Below are 13,800 nucleotides of genomic sequence, written 5' to 3' on the forward strand. Positions count from 1 at the left end.
CTGCCTCCTCACCCTGTAAGAAAAGCTCCCACCTTTTTTATGACTATGCCTCATGGCTTGTAGGGGGCTTCCCTAGTGGCTCAGTGGTAAAGAATACGCCTGCAACGCAGGAGACACGGGTTCAATCCCTGTGTCAGGATGCTCCCCTGAAGGAGGAAATGGCAACCCACTCCAGTATTCTTGCCTGGGAAATCCTACGGACAGAGGAGCCTGGCGGGCTACAGTCCATCAGGTCTCAAAGAGTCCGACCTGACAGGGACTAAACAACAAGCTTGTGAGATCTTAGTTACCCGACCAGGGATTGAATCCAGGCCTCTGCAGTGAAAGCACAGAGTCCTAACCATTGGACTGCCAGGGAATTCCCAAGAAATTTCCCATTTTATGGCTGAGAAAGCTGAGGTCTGGAGAGGACCAGGCACAGCCAGTGCCACCCAGCCCCAAAAAACCAGCAGCACCGCCTGGCCAGTGTTTGACCTTTATTAGGAGGTGAGGTGAGGAGGAGGGCCTGACCTGGGTGCCCACTCTCCATCAGTGACCCCCCATCAGGAGTTAAGGCTCCAAGCAGCAAGTGAGAGGAGGGTGCCCAGCTCAAACAGTCGAGGCCTGGAGGCGGCCCCCGAAATCTGCCCGCTGATGGGCAGTCCAGGGGCCTAGGTGAGGCTGGTGTTGGAGCTGCTAGTGGCACTGCCCCGCTTCTGCAGGCAACGCACGGAGCTGGGGACCTGCAGGCCAGTCGTCACATGGAAGCTGCCACACCACACCTGAGGGACAGTTAGGGCAGGGAGAAGGGGACAGACAGGCTCAGCAGGAAAGCCAACCCTCGCGCCACCCTGATCTTCCTTCCCTGGGCCCCTGACAAGGCCTCACCGTGAAAGCTGGGAGCAGCGGCTGTGTGAACTTGGCCTTGAAGGTGTGCAGCAGCTGTTTGGTACGGCCATTGTAGAAGGACAGGAGGCCTAGAGTGGAGGGCCAGAGCGACAAAGGGACCGGTGAGAGAGGTTTGGGCAGAGATAGTAGAACAGTGGAGAAGGGTGGCCAGAGGCCAGCCAGGGCTCGGAGGGGATCACCTTGATGGAAGTCGCAGTGCACGCCCAGGCAGTCAGGCACGGGGGCGTCCAGCATCTTGGCCTTGTTGGCGTGTTTGGCAGTGAAGCTGACCTGCAGCCAGTTGTTGACGTGCAGGCACCAGGACGCAGCCGTCTTGCCCAGCTGCTCGAAGCGGCCCAGGCTACGGTAGGCCACCCCCACGCCAAACGCCTTGCTGTCTGGCTCGTAGCGCACCTCCCAGTAATGTTCCCCGCCGTCAATCAGCGTGTCCCCTGGGGGATGGGGCAGGCAGGGAGACTGGGTAGAATTGGCTCCTGGGTGCCCTTTCAAAACGGGCAGCCAGACCCCAGCTCTTTCCTCCAGACACTGCCCGGTCCCCAGCTATCCCATGCCTCCCTAGATACTAAGATACTAGATATCTGACCAAGCCCAGATAAGTCACCAAGTCTCAGCGAGATATCAGTTAATCTACACCCTCCCAGGATCCTGGATCCAGATTCTTGTGACTTCAGTGATTTTCCCATCTAGCTATTCCTGCGCTGCAGCTTCTCCACCCACTTCTGCCCCACCAGACCATATCTCAGCTCCTCATTCAGCCCAGGAAACCAGCTACTCCCAGGACTTCCCTGGTGGTCCAGTGGTTAAGACTCCGCTCTCCCAATGCAGGGATCTGGGTTCCACCCTGGAATCTGGTCAGGGAACTAGATTCCACATGCTACAACTAAGAGTTTGCATGCCACAACTAAAGATCCTGAGTGCCGCAACTGAGACCCAGCACAGCCAAAAAAAATTAAAAAAGAAACCAGCAACTCCCTAACTTCATCTCCGACCCTCATCGCCTCCCAGGTATTACAGACCACACTGGCTTCTGCATAGATCCTGACCCCTTTCTCGAGGTTTTTTTCAGGACAGTGGTGATTTCCAGGAACTCCTGTTCCTCCTCAGACTCCAGCTTCTCCTCCACAGGATCCAATCAGTCCTGTGGTGCCAACCACATCTCTCACCCTAGTCATTCTCTCCACTTTTCAGACTCAGCTACTCTCTGGCTCCTCCACTCACCTTAAGCCACTTCCCTGAGCCCATGTCTTGCTTCAGCTCCTCCACAAACCTGGCTAGCCACAGGCAACTATTCTTTCTAGCTACTCCCCGAGTCTCAGCTACTCCCTGGGTCTCATCTACTCCACAGACTTCAGGAAATTCCCCCTCAAGCTACTGCTCAGCCCTCCCCAGTCTAGAGCATCCATAAGTTCTGACTTTCCCCCAATGATCCCTCAGCCCCAAATCTTCCCATTCCCCCAACGTCACAATAACACATCACTGGTACTGTTCCCATAGAAGCTTTTTGACACCTGCTTGTTTCCCCAGCCAAAGGAATTCCCTCCCACCAACCCCTATCAGGCCCCTGCCCAGACTTCTTTCTAGTCCTGTCTTCCCTCCTCCTTACCCAGCACCGTGTAGGACTCAGCTGTGAAGCGATCCCGTCCCCCACGACCTGAGGGCATCCTCTTGGGAGATGGAGTACCTCTGTGGGTGACAGGGAGGGGGAAGTCTCAATCAGACCTCACCTCTCCCATAGGAGGGCTTCCCTGGTCCACCCCAGTCACCATGAACGTTTCATCTTTCCTGGACTGTGTGTGGTTCTTTTCATACACAGGGTCTCTCATGTTGGAACATACCTGTGCCCTTCCTCATCTGGAAAAATCCTATTTGACCATCAAAACCCACTTCAAAGATTCCTCTCCCTTATTCACTCTTTGGGCTCCCCCCACTCCATGTCCCTCCCCCTACCCCAGCCTTGACCATACTGGATTCTGTATGTCCATGTCCAGCTTGATCTCCTCCACCAGAGACTCAGGGAGGGGAGAGGGCGGGCTACCTGGCTGGGGAGTTGACGGGAGACGCCGTCCGCCCCTTGCCATCTTTCTCGCGAGCTTTGATATCCTGCACCTTCCCGCCCATGGCGTCCCACTCCACGGAGAGATCATCCACCCGCAGGTTCTGGTGGGATGTGGACGCATCCAGGCGGAACATGAACGCTGGGGCCAGGCAGACACAGGAGTCACAGAGATGGGAAAACCCAGAGACACAGAGAGAGACAGACAGTGACTAAGGCAGACCATGACAGGGACAGAGAACAGAAAGAAACAAAGAAACAGAGACTAAGACCAAGAGAGAGAAAAAGAGACAAATGCACAAAGGTTCAGAGATGGAGAGATATAGAGACAACAGGCAGAAAGGCACCAAAAGACGGGACAGGGAAGGGTGGAGAGGGCAGAACATGTAGCCAGAGGAGTGAAGGCCAAGGGCTAGTTGCCTAAAGGTCTCCCAGGTCTGAAGCCATTTCAAACCACTGTGCTGGCCTGTGCTTTCACTGGGGATTAATCCCAGAAAGGGAGCTGTGCTATAGCATGACAGAGCTAAGCTAGAGTGCAGAAAGGACTTCCTACCCGAACATGCAAAGGTATCACTGTGGGGGGCTAAGAAATCTATCTTCAGTACTGATACCCTATTTCCAATTCTATAGAGCACTTAGCTTTTTTTTTTTTTTTTTGAAGAGTGAGTTAGAGAGAGAGAGAGAGGGGGAGTGTGTGTGTGTAAAAACCATCCAGGTATGATGTGATCAACTGCAAATGCAAAGAACAATACCAAATTTATAGCAGACACTCAGGCTAAGGAATCTACTATGGATTGAGCACTGAGCTTCCTGGCAACCAGGGCAAAAAGGGCCACAGAACCCTGATTAGAAGATTCTCATTAGACACCAGTCCCTGGAGCCCTGGGAGTGAGTGGTTATGGAGTCACAGCGAGGGGAGGTATGGGAGTCAGTCACCTGGTGTCTCCAGGGTCACTGGCTCGGAGAACTCGCCTGAAACTGCCTTATTACAGGCCTTCACACGGAAATTCATGTATTTCATGTCAAACTTGAGACCTGCAAGGCAACAGAGAGGGCTTACCATTGTGTACTCTTTGAGTGATAGATTAGAGGCCTTTGTGCCCCACAGTCATCCCACCACCTCTCATTCTAAGGAGCATCTTGTAGACCACATGGTAACCCTGAGAAATCATCCGTGTCTTCATTCACCTGTGGGGCTATGGATCACTTGGCTCCACCTCTATTCCAGACTGGCCAATCAGTCTGCTTTAAGGATGCTTTAAGGCTCAGTCACAGCAATTGGTCCAGGAATAGGCACATGACCCAAACAGGTCAATCAGAATCTACCCTGGGACTCTGGCTGATATTAGAGTGAGTGGAGTCCCTCTTTCCTCTGAACTAGCCAACTAGGCAGAGAAGGCGATGGCACTCCACTCCAGTACTCTTGCCTGGAAAATCCCATGGACGGAGGAGCCTGGTAGGCTACAGTCCATGGGGTCGCGAAGAGTCGGCCATGACTGAGCGACTTCACTTTCACTTTTCACTTTCATGCATTGGAGAGGGAAATGGCACCCCACTCCAGTGTTCTTGCCTGGAGAATCCCAGACGAGAGCCTGGTGGGCGGCCATCTACGGGCTCGCACAGAGTCGGACACGACTGAAGTGACTTACTTAGAAGCAGCAGCAGCCAACTAGGAGGAAGCCACTCCTGGGAAAATTTGCCACCATGTTGGCAACCCTACTTGAGAATGTCTGCTTTCTCAGAGCCAACAGTGTCTAGAACTGAGCTGAGTGAGTCATATGCTGGAACTCCTGCATCTAGCCATGACCAGTGCCTTAAAGATTTTCCCTAATAGTATCCTTTTAAAAAGTTATTATTAATTTCTTCTAATCTTAAAAAAATGAAAGCAACTATTGAACTGTCTTCCCCTCGTGCAAAACCTCTTTGGAGATATGTCCAGACCTCTCTCAGTGGCTTCATTCCCTCTCTCTCTTCTGGGCTTGTCAGTCCTCATCTAGTAGGTTCTCCTGGCTGACCACTCCTTCCTTCATGGAATTTTTCCTTGGCAGTCATGGCATTGCCCTCTACTGACTGCCCCCTCTGACTGCTCCCTCTTGGTCTTCTTTGCAGGCTCCTCTGTACTGCCAAATGTTTGGGTGACTCAGTCTAAGACCCTGCTTACCCTTAAGACACTATCTGCCTACCCACAGGGTACAAACAGCTCAACCTCTAGCTCAGACCACGTGTCCAGTTGCCCCGGGTGTTCCCTGCGGATGCCTTCTCTGGGCATTCCAAACAGCACTCAGAAATCCATGTTCTGAAACCTCTCATAGGTCCCCTTGCCCTCAGGATAAAGTCCCTATTCCTCTTCTCCCCTTTCCCTAGAGATGTTCGCTTTGCAAAGTTAACTAGTTCCAGACACAAAGGCTCAGTGTTCTGTCCTATGAGCCCTTGATCAGGCGGTTCCTTGGCCTGGAACTCGGTCTCCCCAGCTTCTCTTTTGGGCCTCGGCTTGGCTGTTACTTTCTCCAGGTGCCCACCCAGACTACCTCACCCTTTCTTGAATCCCCTCCTGAGTTCTGTAGTTTGCTCAGCAGCGCCACCTACTGCCCCAGCGCTAAGTAGAAAGTGTTAGTCGCTCTATCGTGTCTGACTCTGTGACCCCATGAACTGTGTAGCCTGCCAGGCTCCTCTGTCCATTGGATTTCCCAGGTGAAAATACTGGAGTGGGTTGCTATTTCCTTATCCAGGGGATCTTCCCGACCCAGGGATCGAACCCAGGTCTCCTAAATCGCAGGCAGATTCTTTACTCTCTGAGCCCCCAGGGAAGCTAAGACTACCACCCAGAAGGCTTGGATTCTGAATCGTGAACATATCCGACTTTTCACAGTGGGTGTCTATTTCCTAGTCTGCAACCTAACAATCATTTTCCCCACACTGAGCAGGGTTCACATAAAGATGAGATGGCCCAAGGAATATAAGTTATAAGAACTTAACCAAAACCCTCCTGTCTTCCAAACAGTCAACAAGATAGTAGGTGGATTGCAAATAACCACATGGGTTGTTTACATAGGTGAGTGATCATCTTCAGTATCACAGGTCTTGTGAGGGATTCAACTTCCTGCCCTGAGGAATTCGCTCACTATGGATTTTGGAAAAGGCCAGAGGGGTAAAGTGGATGCATCCGGAAGCCTGTGATGGAGAAGCTCTACACTTTGATTGTGGTGTAGTTACACAAATTTACATAGGGGATAAAATTGCATACAGGATTACACATGTACATGCAAATCAGTGCGTGCTAAACTGGTAAAACTGATGGAAAGTAAATCAACCCTGCAGACTATACTCGTGTCAGCTTCCTGGTTCTGGTATCGAACTCTAGTTATGGAAGCTGCCACTACTGGAGAAAGCTGAATATATACAATGTATATATATATATATATATATATATATATTTCATTGTGTATACATATGATATATAATATGTGCTCAGTCTGTCCAACTCTTTGTGACCCCATGGACTGAAGCCCACCAGGCTCCTCTGTCCATAGGATTTCTCAAGCAAGAATACTGGAGTGAGTTGCCATTTCCTTCTCCAGGTGATCTTCCCGACCCAGGGATTGAACCCACGTCTCTTAAGTCTTCTGCATTGGCAGGTGGATTCTTTACTACTGGCGTCACCTAGGAAGCCCTGTGTGCGTGTGTGTGTGTGTGTGTGTGTGTGTGTGTACACGATGAAATATTATTCAGCCTTAAAAAGAAAGGAAACTAACACCTGCTACAACATGGCGAGCCTTGAGGACACGATGCTCAGTGACATAAGCCAGGCGTCCTGTATGATTCCATCTATATGAGGAACTTAGAGTAGCAACATTCCCAGGGACGGGAATTAGAATGGTGGGTGCCAGGGACCAGGCAGAGAGGAATGGAAGTTAGTGTCTAATGGGGACAGGGGAATTTCCTGGTGGTCCAGTGCTTAGGACTCTGTGCTTTCACTGCCAAGGGCACGGCTTCAATCCTTGGTCAGGGAACTAGGATCCTGCAAGCCATGTGGTAAGGCCAAAATTTAAAAACAAAACAAACAACAACAGTAACAAAAACGAATGGGGACAGTTTCAGTTTTGCAAGCTAAGAAGTTCTGGAGATGGATGGTGGGGTGATCGTAGCACTGAATTACTGAATAGCTGATCTGCATACTTAATAGTGACCATGGTGGATTTTACCTTATGTGTATTTTGCCACAATAATTTTTTAAAAAAGACCGGGGGGAAAATGAGGTGTGTTTATTTTGATTTCCATGCAAAGGATAAGCTGAGAGCTTTTCAGGCCCTCTTCTCGGCTGCTGGCTTTTCTTTCCTGCAATTAGCAGGCTTATTATTAAGCTTGTATGCTAATTACAGATAGGGAGCAGGCTGATTATAGCCCAAGAGCCCTGGTGATAGTTATCTTGTCAGGGAGATTCTCCCTTCAGGGCTTCCCCAGGCTCAGGATGGTTTCTTAACTCATTAGGGACCCCTGATTTTACCCTCCTTCAGACCCTCTCCTATCAGCTGGATGGATTCCCCCAGTCTTTCTGCTTTCGTATAACTTCCAAGGAAATCCTCAGAGCCTGGGAGGACGGTTCCCTGAACACCAGTTCTATGAGAGGAGGGATTCTCAGGCACTTTATTTACTACTGTAAGGACAGTGCTTGGTATCCTGCAGGAAATAAGTCAAAATGAATGAATGAATGATGGGTCATAGAGATAAGACAGGGATGGAGCACACCCTTTCCAGGTGCTTCACTCAGTTCCCTCATCTGTAAAAAGCTGACAATAACACACTCATTGCTTCTGCTGCTGCTGCTGCTGCTGCTGCTAAGTCGCTTCTGGGTAAAATGCTTAGCACATAGTAAGCCCTCAGTACATGGTGCAGGGCTGTCCCCGGCATCGTTTTCCTTATTATATGTTACTCTCCATCAGCCCAGCAGAGCCTTGAGTATGGTCCACGAGCCCCAGGTGGACTGATGGGGAAAGCTGAGCTGCCCTTACCGGTCAGGGTGTATTCCGTTTGCCGGATCCCCTCGATGACCATCCAGGGCTGGTCCTCCTTGAGGCGGGGTGGGCCCTCAAAGTTGGTCCGCCGATATTCCAGCACGAAGTGGTCAATCTTGTTGTCCTCGTCTGGCATGCGCCATACCAAGGTTACACAATTATCGGCCACTAGGGACTCGGTCAGGTCAATCACAGGGGCGCTAGGCACTGCCCAGGACAGAGGAGACAGGGGTGTCAGGGTGCGGGGCAGGGAAGCCTGAAGGGGCGTGCCTGGATGTAACCCTGCCCACCCACTAGACCTTCTTGGGGTCTGGGCGTCCTCCCGATAACAGGTTAGGGGCGGGGCTTCTCTGGGTTCCGTAGCCTGGGGGTGGAGCCTCCTCAGGGTTTCACCAAAGGGTGTGAGGCACAGAAGAGCTTTCTAAGGGTTCAACCAACGAATACTTGGGCTTCTCTGAAAATCCCACCATTTAGAGGTAGTAAGTTTCCAGAATGCTACCAATTGGGGTGTGGTCTCCATGGGACTCCACCCCTAGTGGGTGGGGATTCTTTAGGACTCTACCACAGGGTGGGGCTTCCCTGTGGCTCCACCCACTGGGGGGTGGGAATCCTCAGGGCTCCAAGTCAGGGCGGGACCTTCTGCAGTTTTCACAAATGGTTGTCAGCCTTATTCTGATTGTCATGCCTTGTCTCCGGGCTCTCTCCTAGACTTTGGGATTTTTTCCCCCTATCATACAGTGAGTTGCCCTCTCACCAGGCAGGAATGTGAGTGCCTGCAACATCCTCCGCTCCTGTGCAAAGTCCACCATGAGATGACTCATGTTGTCGCTGACCTTGGCTTTCAGTGACAGCCGGAAGGCGGGGGCCATTGTCACACTGCAGGGAAGGAGGTGGAGGCAGCCTGCACACTGCAGGGAAGGAGGTGGACGCCCAGGCCTAGTCCCCCGAGGTGTGTGTAGGGGGCCCCCTCCCCCTTGTTGCGGTCGGGTGCTCTGGGCCAAGGGACCCTCACCTGGGTGTTCCCACCTTCACAATGGGGGTGAGGCAATGGGGTGGGAGCCAGGTCCCAGCGTCTTACCCATCTTTGATTTGCTTGGCAGCCTAGAAAGAGGGACAGAACGAAAGCCAAAGAATTGTGTTGGCTGAATCAGAAACCCACTACACAGACAAGAAGACTGAGGCCCAGTCGGGTGTCCATGTGTCAAAGTGCCCCAGCATGGGGGCAGAAAGCCTTAGCCAGACCCTGATGGGATGGGAGGCAAAGACAGGCTCCCACCCCTATCCCCACCTCCCGCCTAGTGCCCAGTACATACAGTTGACTGATTTAGCAAATGAAAATATAGGCTACAAAGTTAAATTTGCATTGCAGATGAACAATAAATAAATATATACTTTTTATATAAGTAGACCCCATCCAATATTTCAGATATACTTACACTAAATATTGGACGTGACATATATTACTAAAAAATTAATTCCTTGTTAAATTTGAATTTCAAATAATGAATAAGTATTTTAGTGTAAATATGTCCCAGGCAACATTTGGGAAATACTTACACTAAACATTTGCATGAGATATACTAAAAATTTTATTCATTCTTTTTTTTTTAATTGGAGTATAATTTCTTTACAATGTTACATTAGTTTCTGCTGTACAACAAAGTGAATCAGCTGTATGGATACATATATACATGCTTCCTCTTGGACTCCTCTCCTACCTCCTTCCCATCCCACCCATCTAGGTCATCACAGAGCACCAAGCTGGGCTTCCTGTGAGTTTTAGATCTACCACAAAGAATTATTATTTTAGCATATGTCCTACCAATGGTGTTTAGGATGTACTCAGACTAAATCCTGCATGGGCCATAATCAGAGTAAAACATTACTCGTGGTTGATCTGAAATGCAAACGTATCTGGGTGGCCACTCTGGCTCCCGAGGCGCCCACCTGGGGAAAGTCCTTGCTGTCAGTGGCCAGCAGGGTCTGGTTGGCTGTCTCCAGAAGCTCTTCGGAGCTCTCCAAGGCTCGCGTGCAGGCAGCCAGCTGGTTCTGCAGGAGCCATGCCACCAAGAGAAGAGACATCTTACTCCACGGCATCAGAGCCTCCCAGGGCTCCTCATCGCCTTGGGGATCTGGGGTACCATGTCCTTCTCCAACTCCAGGTAGGAAAGGGAGGCTAGAGGGAGTTTGGGCCTCTCTGCGGGCAGGACATCAGAACCATTTGGGGATCCCTTCCTTAGAAAAGGACATGTCCAGGGACTTCCCTGGTGGTACAGTGGCTAAGACTCCATGCTCCCAATGCAAGGCGACTGGTTCGATCCCTGGTCAGGGACCTAGATTCCACGTGCTGTAACTAAAGATTCCACATGCTGCAACAAAGACCCAGAATAACCATATAAATAAAATAAGTGAATAATTTTTAAAAAGAAACAGACATGCCTAGGTCACATCTGAGCCTAGAGCTCCACATTCCTTGTGGATGGGCATCCAGGGTGTTAAGGGGTGGCCCAAGAAGTGCTGGTGTTGCCCTAGTGACCCCAGCTTGGAATCTGAGACCCCAGAGGAGCCATAGCCAGTGTTTGGCAAGAAGTGATGCCCTCAGATCTGAGGGACCAGTGGGAAGGGCTGAAAAATTGGAAGTGCGAGATGAAGACAGGTGGGGAGGAACAGCAGATGTAGGGATGGGGCTGCAGCAATGCAGGGGAGAAGGGATTAAGAGGGAGAGCAGGTGCGTGAGGGATGGATAGGTCATGGGCAGGGAGGGGGCTGGGAAGAGCTGACACCACTGGATGGTCTGGCTCAGGACACCAGGGACACTGGCGGCCCCTCTGGGAAGGGGCAAGAGAGGAGGAGCAGGTTCGGAGGAAGATGTTGAGGCCGGTCGGGCTCTGGGGAGTGTGCAGGGGATGGCATCTGGGAGGGGGTCTGGGAGAACACCCCCAGCCCCGGCCCCAAATCACACACACCTGCAGCTCATAGGTGCGGCTGGCACGGTCCTGCTTTATCTTCATGAGCATGCCCTCCTTCAGCTCCTCCAGGAGGGAGAAGAGGGACTGGAACTCGGCTTCCAGGTCCTCCTGCACCTTGGCCGAGTTTGCCTTGGAGAGACAAGGTGGGGTCAGAGCTGCCAGGACTGGCCAAGCTGCTGCTCAGATGGGCAGCAAGGCCCAGGGTCCCCAAGGGCAGGTTACCTTTATAGCTGCCCTTCCCCCCACCTTGGGGATAGGAGTGACTTCCTCACCTCCACGTTCAGCAGCATCTGCTTGAGGGAGTAAATGAAACTCTGGATCTCTTCATTTTTCACAGCCAGCGTTGTGATGATCTTCCTCAGAGCCTCCTGCCCCCAGAGAAGCATGCACAAACTAAGTCTCTCAGCCTGGCCAGGGCTCCTTGACTTGAAGCTCCCCCTTTCTGTCCTCCAGGGATCCAGGGAAGGGATGTGGGAGCCACTGTGCCAAAAAGCTTGGGCACCAGACAAGAGCAGGCCCTGGGTGGAGCTCTGGCCCTACAGCCCTCAGGAGCAGCAGGCATCGGGCACATTGAGCCCACCCATTTCAAAGGGGAGGAAACTGAGGCTCTGAGAGAACTTTTCAGGAAGCACAGACCCTGAGCCCCAGCCAGGTCTGCCTGAGTGCAAAGCCTTCAACCAGGTAACTATATCCTGAGGGGGGTGGGGGCATCATCGGGGTAAGGAGCTAGCTCCGGGAAAGAGACCCCAGAGGAAAAGGGATACCCGCAGAACATGGGTTCATCTGGAAAACGGGAGACGCTAGGGAATCAGGTAAGTGGAGAAAGGTAAGGAGGTCTGGGGGAGGGGATGCCGGGAGAGGAGGCCGGCGTGGGTGGGTGCTTCTAGGGCCTGCAGCCCAAACCCAGGCCTCCCACGGGTCCTTTTCCTGGGGGCACGAGATTGGTGGGGGTCACCTGTGCTGAGCTGGCGGGGCGCCCACCGCGGCGGGGCGTGGCCAGGGTCGGGACACCTGGTCCGCAGTCCCGATGGAAGGCGTGGGTGATAGAGTCAAGGCTGGGTCCCCGATACTGGGGAGGCGTGGGGGCCATGAAGGGGATGCGCCTGAACTCAGGCCAAGATGATGTGGGTCGTGGCTAGGGTGGGGGGCTGCGGCGTCCAGAAGGGGGGCTAGATCCGGGCGTGGTTGCGGCGAGGGTGGGGCTTCGGCCGCAGAGCAGCTGGGGTCGGGGAAGCTGGGAGGACGCTGCGGCATTACCTGGTCCCCCTCCTCTCGTCCACCCCCGCTTCGGACCGCGCCCTGCCCCTCCCGGGTCTTACTTTCTGGTCCTCCATGGCTGCAGCCCAGGTCAGCCCGGCCCGACCCGCGGGCCCCACTCGCTCTTCTAGTCCCCAAGCTGCCTTTGCTGCTGCCGGTAGCCAATGGCCCGCCGAGCCCTCGCCGCCGCCGCCGCCGTGCCCCCAGTCAGCGCTCCATCACTGGCCGCAGCGCGCAGGCGCGCCCCTCGCTGCAAGCTGGGAAATGTAGTCTGTCTTGCGCTGGGGTCGCGGAAAGCCGAGACCCTCAGAGTCTGGGTCGTCGTAGGTGATATTGCTAATGATGCCTGAGCTGGAGAGAGCTCAGAACTGGGAGGCAGGATGCCTGGGTTCAACTGCCCTGTGACCTTGAGCCTGTCCCTGGTTCTTCTGTGCCTCAGTCTCCCAACTCTTTCACCCCTGCAACTTCTCAGCTACCACTCAAAATGGAATTTCATTGTCACAGCTCCGGCCCTCCAGCCTGGCCCGTAGACCTGGCTCCACGACTACTCAAACCTCGCATTTACTGAAAAGCCAAAGTCTTTTGCCTAAGCGGATGATCAGCTTCCAATGCTGCCTTTCTCTCCCAACATCACAGCTGAACACCTGTGCATCCCACAGAGCCCCAGGCTCTCACATCTCCTCCAGAAGCTTCTCTGCCTGCCCAGAATCCATACGGCTAGGAGGAGGCTGGTAAGCTCTGTGTATGACATGTGGGCAGAACACCACCACAGGGGCCTGTCTGTGAGTGATGGGAACAATTCTGCCAAGAACACTGACCTTCTTCTTTCTGGTTAAAAAAAAAAAAGAGGTCACGCTGTGGTTGGGAGTGAGGCATTGAGGTCTAGGAGTCTGTCTTCTCCTCCAGGGGTGGGTACAGCTAGCCAAGGGGTAATAGGTGCAGGGCTGAGAGAAAGTCTGGAGACTATGAAGCGCCCCACCTCCTGCAAACTTCTTCCAGCTGTAGGGGCAGGTTACCCGCCTTACCTGCCTCAGGACTGAAAACCATTAGCAGAAATCCATTCCCCTGAACCCCAAAAGAAAACATCTTAGGGGCAAAATAATGGATGCTGAGAAGCTGCCACTAGGTCCCCTGCTCAGGTCTGTGCCATCTGCTCCCCTCCCCATTCCTTCTCTCACCTGCCCTGCCACGTGTCCCCAGTCTAGGCATGTTTATGGAGTCTTTTTTTTTTTTATATTTTTTTTGATGTCGACCATTTTTAAAAACTGTTGAATGTGTTAACAATATTGTTTCTTGTTTTGGACTTCTCTGGTGGTCCAGTGGTTGAGAATATGCCTGCCAATGCAAGGGACATGGATTCGATCCCTGGTCAGGGAAGATTCCACATGCTGCAGGGCAACTAAGCCTATGGGCTACAACTACTGAAGCCCGTGCACCTAGAGCCCGTGCTCCCCAACAGGAGAAGCCCACACGCAGCAGTGAAGACCCAGTACAACCAACGATGAATCAACAAATACAATTTTTAAATGTACATTAAAAAAAATATATTGTTTCTGTTTTATGTTTTGGTTTCTTGGTTTCCCGGCATGTGGGATCTTAGGTCCCCAAGCAGGGACTGAAC

General features: G+C 52.4%; 1 protein-coding gene across 1 annotated transcript; it reads right to left on the bottom strand.

The window, feature by feature from the left end:
• Positions 1 to 463: 463 nt before the first annotated feature.
• On the bottom strand, positions 464 to 12,269 carry FSD1 (fibronectin type III and SPRY domain containing 1). The gene is given in 13 exon segments (NM_001081518.1): positions 464 to 761; positions 868 to 956; positions 1,068 to 1,319; positions 2,492 to 2,571; positions 2,924 to 3,083; positions 3,878 to 3,976; positions 7,951 to 8,160; positions 8,708 to 8,829; positions 9,032 to 9,054; positions 9,901 to 10,002; positions 10,920 to 11,051; positions 11,195 to 11,290; positions 12,242 to 12,269. Coding segments are annotated over 13 exon segments (1,491 nt in total). The 5' UTR covers positions 12,257 to 12,269; the 3' UTR covers positions 464 to 650.
• Positions 12,270 to 13,800: the final 1,531 nt, after the last annotated feature.

The sequence above is a fragment of the Bos taurus genome, chromosome 7 (genome assembly GCF_002263795.3).
Source record: "Bos taurus isolate L1 Dominette 01449 registration number 42190680 breed Hereford chromosome 7, ARS-UCD2.0, whole genome shotgun sequence".
Lineage (NCBI taxonomy): Eukaryota > Metazoa > Chordata > Mammalia > Artiodactyla > Bovidae > Bos > Bos taurus.